The sequence below is a fragment of the Onychomys torridus genome, chromosome 1 (genome assembly GCF_903995425.1).
Source record: "Onychomys torridus chromosome 1, mOncTor1.1, whole genome shotgun sequence".
NCBI lineage: Eukaryota > Metazoa > Chordata > Mammalia > Rodentia > Cricetidae > Onychomys > Onychomys torridus.
In genome coordinates this window covers 12,692,958-12,706,321 of record NC_050443.1, presented here as the reverse complement: position 1 = coordinate 12,706,321, position 13,364 = coordinate 12,692,958, and the positions used below count along the sequence as shown (strand labels likewise).

General features: G+C 53.4%; 2 protein-coding genes across 4 annotated transcripts in view; one reads left to right on the top strand and one right to left on the bottom strand.

Moving 5' to 3' along the window:
* The window catches only part of Megf8 (multiple EGF like domains 8), a 50,946-nt gene extending 47,512 nt beyond the window's left edge, over positions 1 to 3,434 (top strand). For both annotated transcript variants that reach the window (XM_036190278.1, XM_036190216.1), the window contains exon 41: positions 681 to 3,434. In XM_036190278.1, coding sequence (XP_036046171.1) covers positions 681 to 1,949 — 1,269 coding nt within the window. In that variant the 3' untranslated portion in view covers positions 1,950 to 3,434. The remainder of the gene's footprint in view (positions 1 to 680) is intronic.
* Positions 3,435 to 5,535: 2,101 nt separating this feature from the next.
* Positions 5,536 to 7,619, bottom strand: Cnfn (cornifelin). 2 transcript variants are annotated; one of them, XM_036167224.1, is made up of 5 exons: positions 7,559 to 7,619; positions 6,806 to 7,008; positions 6,301 to 6,411; positions 5,855 to 5,991; positions 5,536 to 5,746 (listed from the first exon to the last, which is right to left on the bottom strand). In XM_036167224.1, exons 2-5 carry the CDS (start codon positions 6,840 to 6,842, stop codon positions 5,657 to 5,659), a joined length of 375 nt encoding a protein of 124 aa, XP_036023117.1. In that variant the 5' UTR covers positions 6,843 to 7,008; positions 7,559 to 7,619; the 3' UTR covers positions 5,536 to 5,656. The 2 variants fall into 2 exon arrangements, with proteins under 2 accessions (XP_036023117.1, XP_036023126.1); XM_036167233.1 differs by lacking the exon at positions 6,806 to 7,008 and having other exon boundaries at positions 7,559 to 7,613.
* Between the last annotated feature and the right edge of the window lie 5,745 nt (positions 7,620 to 13,364).

Sequence of the window (13,364 nt, the reverse complement as noted above, 5' to 3'; positions counted from 1 at the left end):
GACAAGCAAGGAACATGGTGTTTAGGTGATGGGGTAAGGTTAGAAGAAAAGCTTCAGCAGAGGGGGATGTAATGCCTTATGCCTGTAAACTCAGTGCTTTGGACACTGAAGTAGGAAGATGAAGAGTTCAAGACCAGCCTGGGCTACACAGCAACACTCTGTCTCAAAAAGCAAAACAAACAGAAAAACACTAGAAGCGGTAGCTATGATCTCAGGACTGAAGAAGGCCTTGGTAAGAAGGTGACGCTTAAGGTGGAAGTGACTGTGACAGATAGGTGGACCTGTGGAGCCATCTAGGCAGAGAGGAGCAGCTGGTGTAGAGGCCCCGAGATGGGCATGTACCTGGCAGTTCAGAAGAAGCCAGGTGACGGTCAGGCAAGGCTGGCCAACTCTGAGCCAAGAGCCATAGATATGATTTCAGTTTCCCAAGCAAGCCTTGGTTCTTATCTTGAGGACGCATCTCAAGTTCAGTGAGGTTAGGTCACTGGCAGAGGGTCATGTAGCTAGTGAGGATATACAGCCAAGGTTCCCACAGAACTCCTTATGGCTGAGCATCAGATCCCCAGGCTGGGGTGCAGGTAGGGTGCTGCCAGGAGCACAGTGCAGTGGCTGTTGGGAATTGAGGGTCTCAGCACTGAGCTCAGTGCTGATGGCTACATCTACTCCTGCCCTATCCACAGTGCGCCAAGTGCCGGGAGTCATTCCATGGGAGCCCCCTAGGAGGCCAGCAGTGTTACCGACTCATCTCCGTGGAACAGGAATGCTGTCTGGACCCTACTTCCCAGACCAATTGCTTCCATGAGCCCAAACGCCGGGCCCTGGGTCCTGGCCGCACAGTACTTTTTGGTGTGCAGCCCAAGTTCACCAACGTGGACATTCGCCTGACACTAGATGTGACCTTCGGTGCTGTGGACCTCTATGTCTCCACCTCCTATGACACCTTTGTGGTCCGAGTGGCCCCTGACACAGGTGTCCACACTGTACATATCCAGCCCCCCCCACCTCCCCCCCCTCCTCCACCTCCTGCTGATGGTGGACCCCGGGTGGCTGGGGACCTAGGAGGACTAGGGACTGGAAGTGGACCAGGTACTCCGGTGGAGCCACGAGTCCGGGAGGTGTGGCCCCGGGGCCTGATCACCTACGTGACAGTGACGGAACCCTCGGCAGTGCTGGTGGTTCGGAGCGTGCGGGACAGGCTGGTGATCACCTACCCACATGAGCACCATGCCCTCAAATCAAGCCGCTTCTACCTGCTGCTGCTGGGCGTGGGAGATCCCAGTGGGCCTGGCGCCAATGGCTCGGCAGACTCACAGGGCCTGCTCTTCTTCCGGCAGGACCAGGCCCACATTGACCTGTTTGTCTTCTTTTCCGTCTTCTTCTCCTGCTTCTTCCTCTTCCTGTCACTCTGTGTACTCCTCTGGAAGGCCAAGCAGGCCCTGGACCAGCGACAAGAGCAGCGTCGGCACCTGCAGGAGATGACCAAGATGGCCAGCCGCCCCTTTGCCAAGGTCACTGTCTGTTTCCCTCCAGACCCTATGGGCCCGTCCCCTGCTCGGAAGCCAGCTGGGCTCCCACCTCCTGCCTTCCGCCGCTCTGAGCCTTTCCTAGCACCCCTGTTGCTGACAGGAGCTGGGGGCCCCTGGGGACCCATGGGAGGGGGGTGCTGCCCACCAGCCCTCCCTGCTACCACAGCTGGCCTACGGGCTGGACCCATCACTCTTGAGCCCACAGAAGACGGCATGGCCGGTGTGGCCACTCTGCTGCTCCAGCTGCCTGGGGGCCCTCATGCCCCCAATGGGGCCTGCCTCGGGTCAGCCCTTGTCACGCTTCGGCATAGGCTGCATGAGTACTGTGGAGGCAGTGGGAGTGCTGGAGGCGGTGGGCATGGGGGTGGTGGAGGCCGGAAGGGACTGTTGAGCCAGGACAACCTCACTAGCATGTCCCTTTGACCTGTCAAGGGTCCCCTTCACAGCTGCCAGGTCACCTGTTGGGGCCACTCTGGGCAGTCCTCAGAAGCCACTGGCTCCCTTTTCCCAGGGTTCCCCTTTGTTCTGCACTTAGTGATGATTTATTGAGCTGCTGTTTTGTGCCTAGCGCAGTTGTCGGCACAGGGGAAGCAGGAGGTGAGAGGAGCTTCCCTGATGTGGTGGGACTTGGGTTCTTGGAAGGAGACACACACACACGCACACGCACACGCACACGCACACGCACACGTACACTTACGCACACACTGGTTCAGAGAAGAGTGTCTCAATATTAGCAAGGCCTAACACTGAAGGATTGTGGGTAAAGGCGATTAGGCATTTGGAGAAACTAGACTGAGAAGGGCGACGGTCTGAGGGAAGACCTTTGGGAAATGAATTCAGAGTTGAGGAAACTGTAAGGCTGAAGGTCCTGAGGCTGGAACCATTTTTTTTTTTACCAGAAACCTGGTCACTGCAACCCAGATCAAGTGTCAGAGGAGGCCGGGGACAGTGGGACCTTGGGTTTTATCCTCAGAGCAGTGGGAAGCTGTTGGGCAGTTCTGTGGTGGGGAATGAGGAGCTATGTCTATTCAAGAAGTACCCCGGCTATGGAGTGGAGAGTGGGCTGGAGGGACGGGAGAGGCTGCAGGTGGGTAACAGTGGCAGGAGGAGGGTGGTGGCAGAGATGGTGAGTCAGGATCAGGTGCAGGGTGAGTGACAGAGTGGGACAGCGGTGCAGATGTTAGGATGAGGAAGAGGTGGACAGTAATGAGGCCATTACTGAGATGGGGTAGGCTGAGGCTTGTGGGGAAAAAGAAGAGTCTGGTTTGGGCTCACACAGAAAGCGCTCTGAGTATTTCCACAGCAGGGGCCCAGAGTAGTGAGAAAGGCAGCTGCTGGAAGACACAGTGTAGTGTCCTTTTGTGGGTAGGGCTAGGAGCCATCCACTGCTACTGCTTTCCCTGGGCTGGAGGGACAGTGGTGACCTGAGACTGGGGTCACCAACTGAGGCTGGAAATTCAGGCTTGTTTCAAGGGAGCCTCAGAGGAAAGTCCTCTGCCTGAGATGCCTCACAACCCTCTCTGGCAGGTGTGGGGTGGCAGTGGGGTGGGGGACTCTGGAGGGACCATCACTTGGCTCTCTTTCTTGAGTCTTTGGGGGATCTCCCCACAGGCCACTCCCACCTGGACCTCCTTTTTGGACAAAGGAGCTCTTCTAACCCTTGAGGACTCCCTTCCCCCAATCCTAGGCAGCACCCTGAACTTGGGACTCTTGCTTTCCCAAGACTGCAACTTCCAGGTGCTGTTTTGGCCCTGGGGTGGGGCTTGGGCCCAGCTTCTTCCCCTGGCTGGGGTTACCCCAGTCTGAGAGGCCCCTGCTGCTGTGTGCATGTCAGATAGCGGGGTCACATCGCAACAACAGGAGAGCAGCAGAAAATAAAGAAGCAGTAAATAAAGTCTGGGGAAGACAGGTGTCTTGGCTGCCTTCTGTGTGCGAGGGAGGGAGGGGGGGGCTCTGGGTGAGGGGAACCTGTGTCCTTGTCCTGCTCCCACCTCAAAGCCATGTATCCTGAGCCTGGCTCTGCCCATCTTTGGCAATAGAAGCATGCCACAGCAGGATCTCTGGTTCCCCAGAAGCAAGGTGAGGGAAACAGTGGGCAGGGGCATCTTTGTCCCTGACACAGTTTGGCTCAGGAAGAAACAGACAGCCTGTGTCTAGGCATTGTCATTAGACAAGAAAAACCTGGGCTGTAGAACACAGAAACCATACTATTTCAACTGGAGGAACTGAGCATGGAGAACTGGCTGTGGTGGTGAGGGCAGCAGCTGGGAAGACACTGAACAGTGTGGCAGCTGGGTGCAAATGGGCATTCTCTGATTGAAGCATGCTCGGCATCAAAGCTGAAAAAGCACCATGCTTAATCATCTTAGCCTTCAGTCCCTGGATATGCTAAACCCTCAATGTGAGGACAGGATCGGACCTGAGATCTCTGCCCTCAGCCTCACCTTGGCATGGATCTTTTGCTGCAAGTGCTCAGCAGTGCACCTTCTCTGTATGCTTACCCCAACACAAGTCACTTGCTTCAGTGCACAGCCAAGGACATGGCAGATTAGACTTGAGAGATGTTCAAGTCTCCCCTGTGGCTCAGGAATGACATGGGGTTTTCAGGCATCACTGGCCCCATGAGTTTTGCCTTATGAGAAGATGGTGGTTCCTACCCTCTGAAATGTGAGTATAAACTTGGCTTTTTTTTTTTTTTTTAAGATTTATTTATCTATTATGCATACAGAAGAGGGCGCCAAATTTCATTACAGATGGTTGTGAGCCACCATGTGGTTGCTGGGAATTGAACTCAGGACCTCTGGAAGGGCAGTCAGTGCTCCTAACCTCTGAGCCATCTCTCCAGCCCATTAACTTGGCTTTTTAAAAGATTTATTTATGTGAGTGCAGGTGCACAGGCAGCCCAGAAGAGGGCGTCAGATCCCCTGGAAGAGTTACAGGGAGTTGTAAGCTGCCATATAGCTGCTGTGAACCAAACTCAGGTCTTCCCCAAGAGCAGCCAGTGCTCTTACCACTGAGCCATCCCTCCAGCCTCCACGATAGGTAATTTACAAATTAGGAACCGCTACCCTCAGAGGAGAAAATGGGCTCAGAAAGGTTTATGAACTCAATAAGCTAACACAGAAGTGGCAAGGTTAAGACTGGATCCAGATATTCTGAGACCCAAGCATATTCAATTTGTTCCTTTTGCAGTGAATGTCACCATGTTGAGTTAAGGGAGTGTGATGGGCTAGCTTGTCAGGACAACCTTTGGGCGTCTTTTCCCCAAAGGCCCATCTTGTCTGGAGGCTGATTACAGGGGACTCAACGTCCTCTCCTGCTCTCTGGGCATCATACTTGCTGTGCACAGGTACAACACCTATGCACATACACATAAAATTAATACCTCCTCCCACCCTGAGACAATGTTTCTCTGTGTAGCCCTGGCTGTTCTAGAACTAGCTCTGTAGACCAGGCTGGCCTACGGTGAACTCAGTGATCTGCCTGCTTCTGCCTCAATGAGTGCTGGGATTAAAGAAGTGCACCACCACCACCTGGCCTAAAAGTCTTTCTAAAAGAGTCTATAGATCCTAAACGGGACAGCATTGTTTGAAAAGTGTATGCCTTTTTTTTTTTTTTAAGCTTTTTTACTTGAGGCAGGGTCTCAGTGTGTGGCCCAGGCTGGCCTCATACCATGCACCCCAGGCAGCCCCGGCTCCTCTTAAACTTCCTGCCTTAGCATGCTGCTGGGATTAGAGTAGGCTCCAGCACTTACTTCAAGACCTCTTTCTTGTTTTGCTTATTTTCAGGATGTAGGTAGAGGTTCAGATAGGCCACCTGCAGCTTCAGGGCTAATGGTTTCACTCTGTGAGATGCCTACAGGGAGACTCAGCAGAGTCATCTATGCAGCCTGTCCTATTAAACCGGTCTTCTGTGATACACCTAGACATCTTTCATGCATCCCACCTCCCTCAGCAAACCTCCCACTGCACCCAGATTCCTTTCCTGCGACAATAAAAAGCATGTAGGCGGGGTTGGTTTTCCGGTTTTTATTGTGGGTGTATTTTTTTGGAGGTGGCACAGGGGCAGTGGGACAGGCTTCCCCCAGGAGGCCAGGCGTGACCAAGGACTCAGGAGAGGACTACACGACCTTACTCGCGGATCTTCAGTTCCCGTGCCATCTGACAGAGGGCGCAGGGCAGGCAAAAGGTGAGGGTAGCCCAGTCGTGCCCGACGGAGCCCTGGAGAGTGTCAAAGAGAGAAAGCGATAGAGGTCAGGAGCTTTGCTCTGGGGTCCCCGGCCGCGGGTCCCCAGTGCTCAGTCCCCGTGGTCCTGGATTGGCGCGCACCTGGATGTGGTAGCGCTCCCGCATGCCTGTGCGCAGCGAGTGCAGGCCTCCGGGCAGGTAGGGCGCACAGCAGCACTCCCCGAAGTCGTCAGAGATGCGGCAGGCGAGGCACAGTGGAGCAAAAGTGCCGCACAGACCTGGACGGGGCGGGACGGTCAGGGTCCGGGCGACCGCTGTGCTAGTCTCCGGGGAGGGCACACGCGGTGGCACGGAGGGGATGAGGGTCCCCGGAGGACAGGTGTAGAGAGGGAAACCCAAAGACCCAAAGTAATCAGGGTCCGGGTCCGGAGTGGGGAGGACTAGCGGCTGGAGAGGGAGTGAGGTCAGCATGAGGAAGGAGGCTGGGGGCTAGATGGTGAGATCCCAGGCAGGGTGAAGATTGCAGAGCCCCACAAAGGGGGAGGTCGAAAGGCATAGGACGGGGTGTGAGGAGTTTGGGCACTCACAGACGGGCATGTCGTTACAGCAGTCGGTGAGGCCTGTGTGCCAATCGCTGAGCTGCGTCTGGTAGCAGGTACTGGCACACTGAGGCTGACTGGTCACTGGGTAAGACATGGCTGTGGAGGCAGAAGAGGGTCAGCAGGCATCCTCGCAGCGGCCCACCACATCGCTGCCTCCCTGCCTTCTGCCGGGCAGCCTGGGCAGGCCACCTGGCCGCCCACTTGAGGAAACATCACGGTACCTCTCCCATTCCTATCTGTCACATTTGGTCATCATCACCCCTAGTCTGTCCCTGTTGCTGTTGCCAACTATACATGTGCTTGAGCCAAGGCTGGGAGAAAAAGTGGGCACCACAGTTGGGCAGAGCCTGGACTTGCGACCACCTCCTCCTTCACGACTGGGCTCCAGCATTTCAGGGGCCTCTGGGGTAGAAGCAGGTGCCCAGGGGAGGGAAGTAGCCAGGTTCCTGCCTGGCACCTGGAAGGTTGTTGGTCCATCCAGTGATCCCACCTTTGCCTTTCACGTTGTCGTGCATCTCAAACTGCATCTCGCTGGCCCTGAGGAGGTGGCTGCTGTGTACAGGACGGCTGCAGGGGCTGGCTACACCAACAGCTACCGCAACGGAGTCTGTCCAAGGGATGCTGTATACTGGGCAAGGGAGGGCAAGGGACTAGGGTACTGGGGGGTGGTGCTGGACTCTCGGGGGAAGGGAGCTGAAGAGAAAGAGGCTGTGTTAGCCTGTTGGCTAGGAGGGATAGGGTGGGGCGAACAACTCGCCCATCTTTTAAACAGCTGCCCGACAGACCCCAGAGGACCCTTCTTGGAGCAGAGGCAGAGAGAGCAAGAGACAGGGATAGGTGTGGTGTGGCAGAGACAAGGTGGGAAAGAGCTCTGAGCCAGGTGCCCACGAGACATTGCTAGTGACACCCACAAGTGTGAAGCGCTTTGTTGCCTCTGCAAGCCAATTTCACCGTAGGTTCAGAGATGAAGAGAAGTGTACTGTGTCTGATGGACCAAGCCAAACAGGCTAGGAGATTGGGTGCTGAGCCCCAGAATTTCTAAATTCAGCTCAGTACCACTTGGGTTTGACAGGCAAGACTGGGAAGATGGGGCATTGGGAGAGAACAAGGTTCCTAGTTACTGACAGTCGAGAGACTGAAAGTCAAGGGACAGAAAGGAGACTGTGAGCCAGGTAGGCAGAGGAGAGAGAGCCAAGGGGCCCTGCCTGAGAGCAGAGGCTTTGGGGAGAGAAGGTGCTCCTACCTGCAGACCCACGTGAGGAGGTGGAGATAGAGGTTCTTGGTGACACGCAGACACTAAGTTCTCAGTGTCAGGCCAGGAGCTGCTTATATGGGCCAGGCCACACAGCCCTGGGCGGGGCTCTGACAGAGATGCCTAGGGAGCCTAGCCGGTCTGCCTGACCCTCTTCCCTTCCGCCTAGATTTTCCACCTTCTCTCCATCCCCCACACCCCTCTTCCCTTCTTGTTCCATCGTTCAGGACTGAAGACCTGGGGCAGAGATAGAAACCAGAGTGGGGCGAGAGAGAGAGAGAGAGAGAGAGAGAGAGAGAGAGAGAGAGAGAGAGAGAGAGAGAGAGAGAGAGAAAGCAGAAAGACCCGTGGCTGAGGGCAGGGCTAAGGGACCAGTGAGGCAGGGAAGCAGTGAGGGGCTAGGGAGGTGAGGGGAAGGCCTGGTCTGCTGTACAGAGTGGGTTTTCCTTTGAGTACCTTCTCATCTTGCTGAGTGATTTTGTCCGTGTTGAGGGGCAAGAAGGGGCATTGTTCTTTCTGTTCAAGGCCTGGAGACGTGGGGTGGGGGATGGGCAGTGTGTTTTAGGGAGTGATTCATATGGGGACCAAAGTAAATAAACACACCTCATCTCCACTTCAAATGGGAAGGGAGGAGGCTGGGGACTGACAAGAAAGGCCAGGGTGTGCCTGGTCGCGGTTCCAACCTGAGGGGGTGGTCTGGAATGTGAGTCTGAGGGAGGCAGGCTGGGGCTTTGGCTCCTGGGTCTGAAGGAAGAGGGTTGAGATCTGAGTCTGAGGTGGGGGAGGTTGGGATCTGCATCATGGGTCTGAGGGAAGAGTCTGGACCCCTGAACTAAGGGAGATGGGCTAGGTTGGGACCTGTGTGTTTGAGGGAGAAGAACTGAGCCCGGGTGTCTTAATCTAGAGGAGGGTCTAGACCCTAATAATGTCCCTTTGTCTAGGCTGTGTGTTCCTAGAGAGCTAGATCCAAGTTTCTAATGAACTGGGCTTCAGGGGTGAAGGGTATGGATGCTTGATTCACCAAAGTTTTCCCCAACAGGCCTGATGGGGTTGTGGGTGACTCAACAGGGAAGCGGCACTAGAGTTGGGTGGGGTTCCTACCGTGGGTGTCACCCCAAAAATACAGGAGGCACCAGAAAATTGGGGTGTCACCTTCAGAGAAGGCTGTGTCACCACGCCACAGTGTATGGCTGTGAGGTGGCAGCAAATGGATCACCTGATGCCTGGCCTGCTATCCCAGCTTTCTCCACATACCCAACACTCTAGGGCCCAAACCTTTGTCTCTCGGCACCGCCCAAATGGCTGGTGCGGTTTGTCCCCAGATCCACAGCAGCAGCAAGCATCATTTTGCTTGTGCGTGTCTGTCTCCCGGTGTGGAGCCTACATATTTGGTTGACATTTCCCACTTCATTTTTGAGTGCCTGACTCCTTATCACTGTGTCTTTGTCTGTCCAGCTCTAAATTAACCCTGTCCTTTCTTCCTCCCTCCCTCCTTTTCTTCTTCCTTCCTTTTGTTTTGTTTTGTTTTGCTTTTGAGACAGTCTCTCATGTAGCCCAGGCTGGTCTCCAACTCCCTGTGTATCGAGGATGACCTTGGATTTCTTTTCTTTCTTTTTTTTTTTTTCTGGAACTGAGGATCGAACCCAGGGCCTTGTGCTGGCTGGGCAAGTGCTCTACTACTGAGCTAAATCCCCAGCCCCGACCTTGGATTTCTTGCCTCTACCTTCAAATACTGAGATTATGGGCTTGCACAAACAAAACTACAGAGTCTGTCTGGAGCTGGGGATCGAACCCAGGGCCTTGTGTGTGCTAGGCAAGCAGTCTGCCAACTGAGCTGCTTTGACAGCTAGCTCCCTTCCTCCTTTTTATTATTTCTTTATTTTGAGGCAGGGTTTTACTCTTATGTAGCTAGGCTAGCTTCAATTTACGGCGATCCTCCTGCCTCAGCCTCCTGAGCTCTTGGATTGCAAGCACCAGCCATCACATCCCTTCCTTTCTTTCCTCATCTTTGCAACCATTTTGCCTCGTGTGTGTTTGTGTGCCCATTTTTTGGTCTCTGTCCTCTCAGACCCCATGTCTGTGCCTCCTCATCCTGGGGCCTCTGTCTTGTCTCACGGGTCTTCTCCTTTTCTAAGGCAGCCGCATGGCCCCTTCCCCATACTACAGAAAATGGACTGCAAGTTCTCAGGATCAGTCATAACTGAGGACCACAGGCTCCCAAGGTGGCAGCCTGAGTTGTGTATAAGTTCATTGCCATAGCCTGAGGCCCCCACCTAGATACAGCCACTCGTGCGGACTAGGACACTGGGGCTGGGGGAGTTGTGAGGTGGCTTTAAGTGGGAATTTGGAGGAGAGATCCAGAAGCAGAAAGAGAGGAGAGAGTCTGGGGAGCTGAGGGCTCATGACCCTACCACTAGGTGCTTGACTTTGTTCCCCCTTAAGTGGTGGACAGATTAAATATACAGTGCTTGGTTCCATTTTTAATTTTTGTTTTGTTTGGAGACAGGGTTTCTCTGTGTAGCCCTCGCTGTTCTGGAACTCACTCTGTAGACCATGCTGGCCTCAAACTCACAGAGATCTGCCATCTCTGCTGGGATTAAAGGCGTGTGCCACCACAGCCTGGCTTTCTTTCTCTATTTATTTGTTTATTGATATATTTATATATTTATTTGTGTGTGTGTAGATATTTTGCCTGTGGGTTTTTTTTTTTTTTTTTTTTTGCCTCCTGCTACCCATGGAGGGCCAGAAAAGGGTGCTAGATTCTTCCTTGGAGCTAGAGTTACAGACAGCTGTGAGCCACCATGTGCTTGGAATTGAACCTGGGTCCTCTGGAAGAGCAGCCAGTGCTCTTACCTCTGAGCCATCTCTCCAGCCCCCCCTTTAAAAAGTGTGAGCACATTAATGTGTGAGTTGGGGTCAGAGACCGCTTGTAGGAGTTGGTTCTCTAGGATTGAACTCAGGGTGTTAGGTTTCAGCAGTAAGTGCCTTTTCCTGCTGAGCCATCTCACTGGCTCCCAAAAGTCCAGTTGTGTTTTGAGATAGCATCTCAAAATGAAGCCTAGGCTGTCCTTGAACTTAGGATCTTCCTGCCCCAACCTGCAGTCTGGATTATGTATGTGCACCACCACACCTGGCTTCACTTGGAATTTCAGAGAAACGGTGAATATATTGCCAATATTGTTACATGGGAATATACTTCTGCTAAAACAGAATTTAATTATTTACTGGAAATTCAGATTGCATTGAGCTTCATGTATTTTATTCACCATGACTGGATCTTTCCCTTCAACAGCAAAAACCAGCAGGGTGTGCCCCAAATTCCCAGAGCCTGGATGCCCAGGTCCCAGTCTCCTCTCTTCCCTCAAAGTGCACCCCAGCTCCCTGCCCCTCAGGACACCAGAGTCAGGTGTTCCAACTCATCTCTCCTCAGAATTCAGGAATCCACATTTGAGCCCAGTTGCCCAACGTGAGTTTCACAAACCAGACAGGTTATACCATCCATGGCCCTTGTGGAACCAGTCTGGCTGAGAGGGCAAGTGGGCCCCCCCCTTTCCATCCTAAGCCTACTGTTTCCTTGAGGACTAACCCAGAAGAACAGGAGGGACTTGGGGAGCTTTAGGCGTGCCACTCACTGCTTGGTTTGGGTGTGTTGTATCTCTCTGTGTGGTTATGTGACTGTATGTGACTTTTAAAAAGAAGTCTTCCAGGCAGGATTTTTTTCTTTTCTTTTCTTTTTGTTTTCAATACATTCTGATTGCAATTCCCCCCTTCCACTCCTCCCAGTCCCCATCACCCCCAGATCTGCTTCTCCTGTTTCCCTTCAGAAAAAGAGTGGGCCTGCCGGGGATATCAGTCAAACACCATACAAGGTACAATAAGACTGGGCACAAACCCTCAGATCAAGGCTGGAAAGGCAAACCAGTAGGAGGAAAAGGGTTCCAAGAGTCAGAGACACCCCCACTCCCACTCTCAGGAGTCCCACAGAACCATCCAGCTAATAACCACGACATAGATGCAGAGGACTTGGAGCAGACCCGTGCAGTTCCGTGATCGCCGCTTCGGTCTCTGTGAGCCCCTACCAGCCCTGCTTAGTTGATTCTGTGCACTGCCTTGTGTGTCCCAGGCTTGTCTTAACTCACCACTGTGACTTGAACATACTAGGCAGACCGAGCTGGCAGTAGGTTTCCTGCCTCAGTCTCCTGAGTGCTGGGGCTGTGCACCTGCAATGTCTCTCTCCGCTTTGGTTTGTTTGTGGTTTGTTTGTTTTCTGTCTTTCGAGACAGGGTTTCTCTGCGAAGTTTTGGTGCCTGTCCTGGACCTTGCTCTCTAGACCAGGCTGGCCTGGAACTCACAGAGATCCCGAGTGCTGGGATTAAAGGCGTGCGCGCCACGCCACGCCACGCCACGCCACGCCACGCCACGCCACGCCACGCCACGCCACGCCACGCCACGCCACGCCACGCCACGCCACGCCACGCCCCTCCCCCCGCTGTTGGTGGTTTTTTGAGACAAAGTGTCACTATTGTAGCGTAAGCTGTTTCTTTGACTCTTTTAAAAAATTATTACTGGGCCAGTGAAATGACTCAGCGCTAAGGGTACTTCCCGCCAAGCCTAATCCCTAGGATCCACATGGTAGAAAGAGATTTAACTCCTATAAGTTGACCTCTGACCTCCATGTGCTTGTTCCATGCGCACGCACACTCACACACACAAATGATAATAATAAAATATATAAATAAATGTACACGCAGAAGCCAGAGGGCAGCATATGTTTCCGAGGGTGGAACTAGGGTCAACTCAGGTCAACTGGGTCACTCAGCAAGCCTCTTCACCAGATGAGGAACATCACATTGCCATCATGGGTAAGAGCAGCTGCGGTGGCCTGAGACCTTGGCTGGATGTCATGGCAACAGGAGTAGACATCTAGGCCTAAGGGAAGGGGGTTACTAACATTCCCTTTGGGAGGGTGAAGAAGGTCACAAAACTGTCATGAGATCACCCCAAGACCCTCCCCTGAAATTCCAGTCACCATTCCCTCTTGCCCCAGCTCTACACACCCCTAGAAATGCTAACATATAGAGAAGGCAGGCGTTGACGGACTTTCAGTGGTGTGCCTCCCTGGGCCACTCTGGACATGGAAGTAACCCCAAAAATTTATCTCTTTTTGCTAAGTTGTTCCTGGTAGAACCGTTCTTTGGTCTGTCTGTACTCTCTCTATTGAGGAGTAAATAGATAGTTTTCTTGCCTTTCCTCAGGAAAGTCATACAACAAACGGCCATATAGCCCGGTGGGGGCGGGGTGTGTGTGCCTAGAATTCGCTGTGCAGCCCAGGTTCATCTTGAACTTGCAATCATCCCGCCTCGGTTCTGGGATGATTGACACATAACCTTAGGTCATAGACTGTTGAGCAGGGAAGCCTGGGTTTTAATCCTGATTGCTTCTTTACTCTATGACTTGTGTGTGTGTGTGTGTGTGTGTGTGTGTGTGTGTGTGTGTGCGCGCGCGCGCGCGCGCGCGCGCGCCGTGGCACATGTGTAGGGTTGGAGGATAACATATGAGAACTAGTCCTTTCCTTTTGTCTTGTGAATCCCAGGGATCAAGCTCAGCTTGTCAGTCTCCCCTCCCCCACCATGGCTGCTGGCTATGACAACTTGGAGCCCGTTTGTCAAACTTCTCTTGACTTCAGTTTTCCCATCTGTGAGACTGATTGTGTTAAATAGCATTGTTGAGAGGTTGGAGCAAGATGTTTGGTGTAAAAGGCTTGGAACTGTACGTGGAAACAGGCAGGAAACACTGT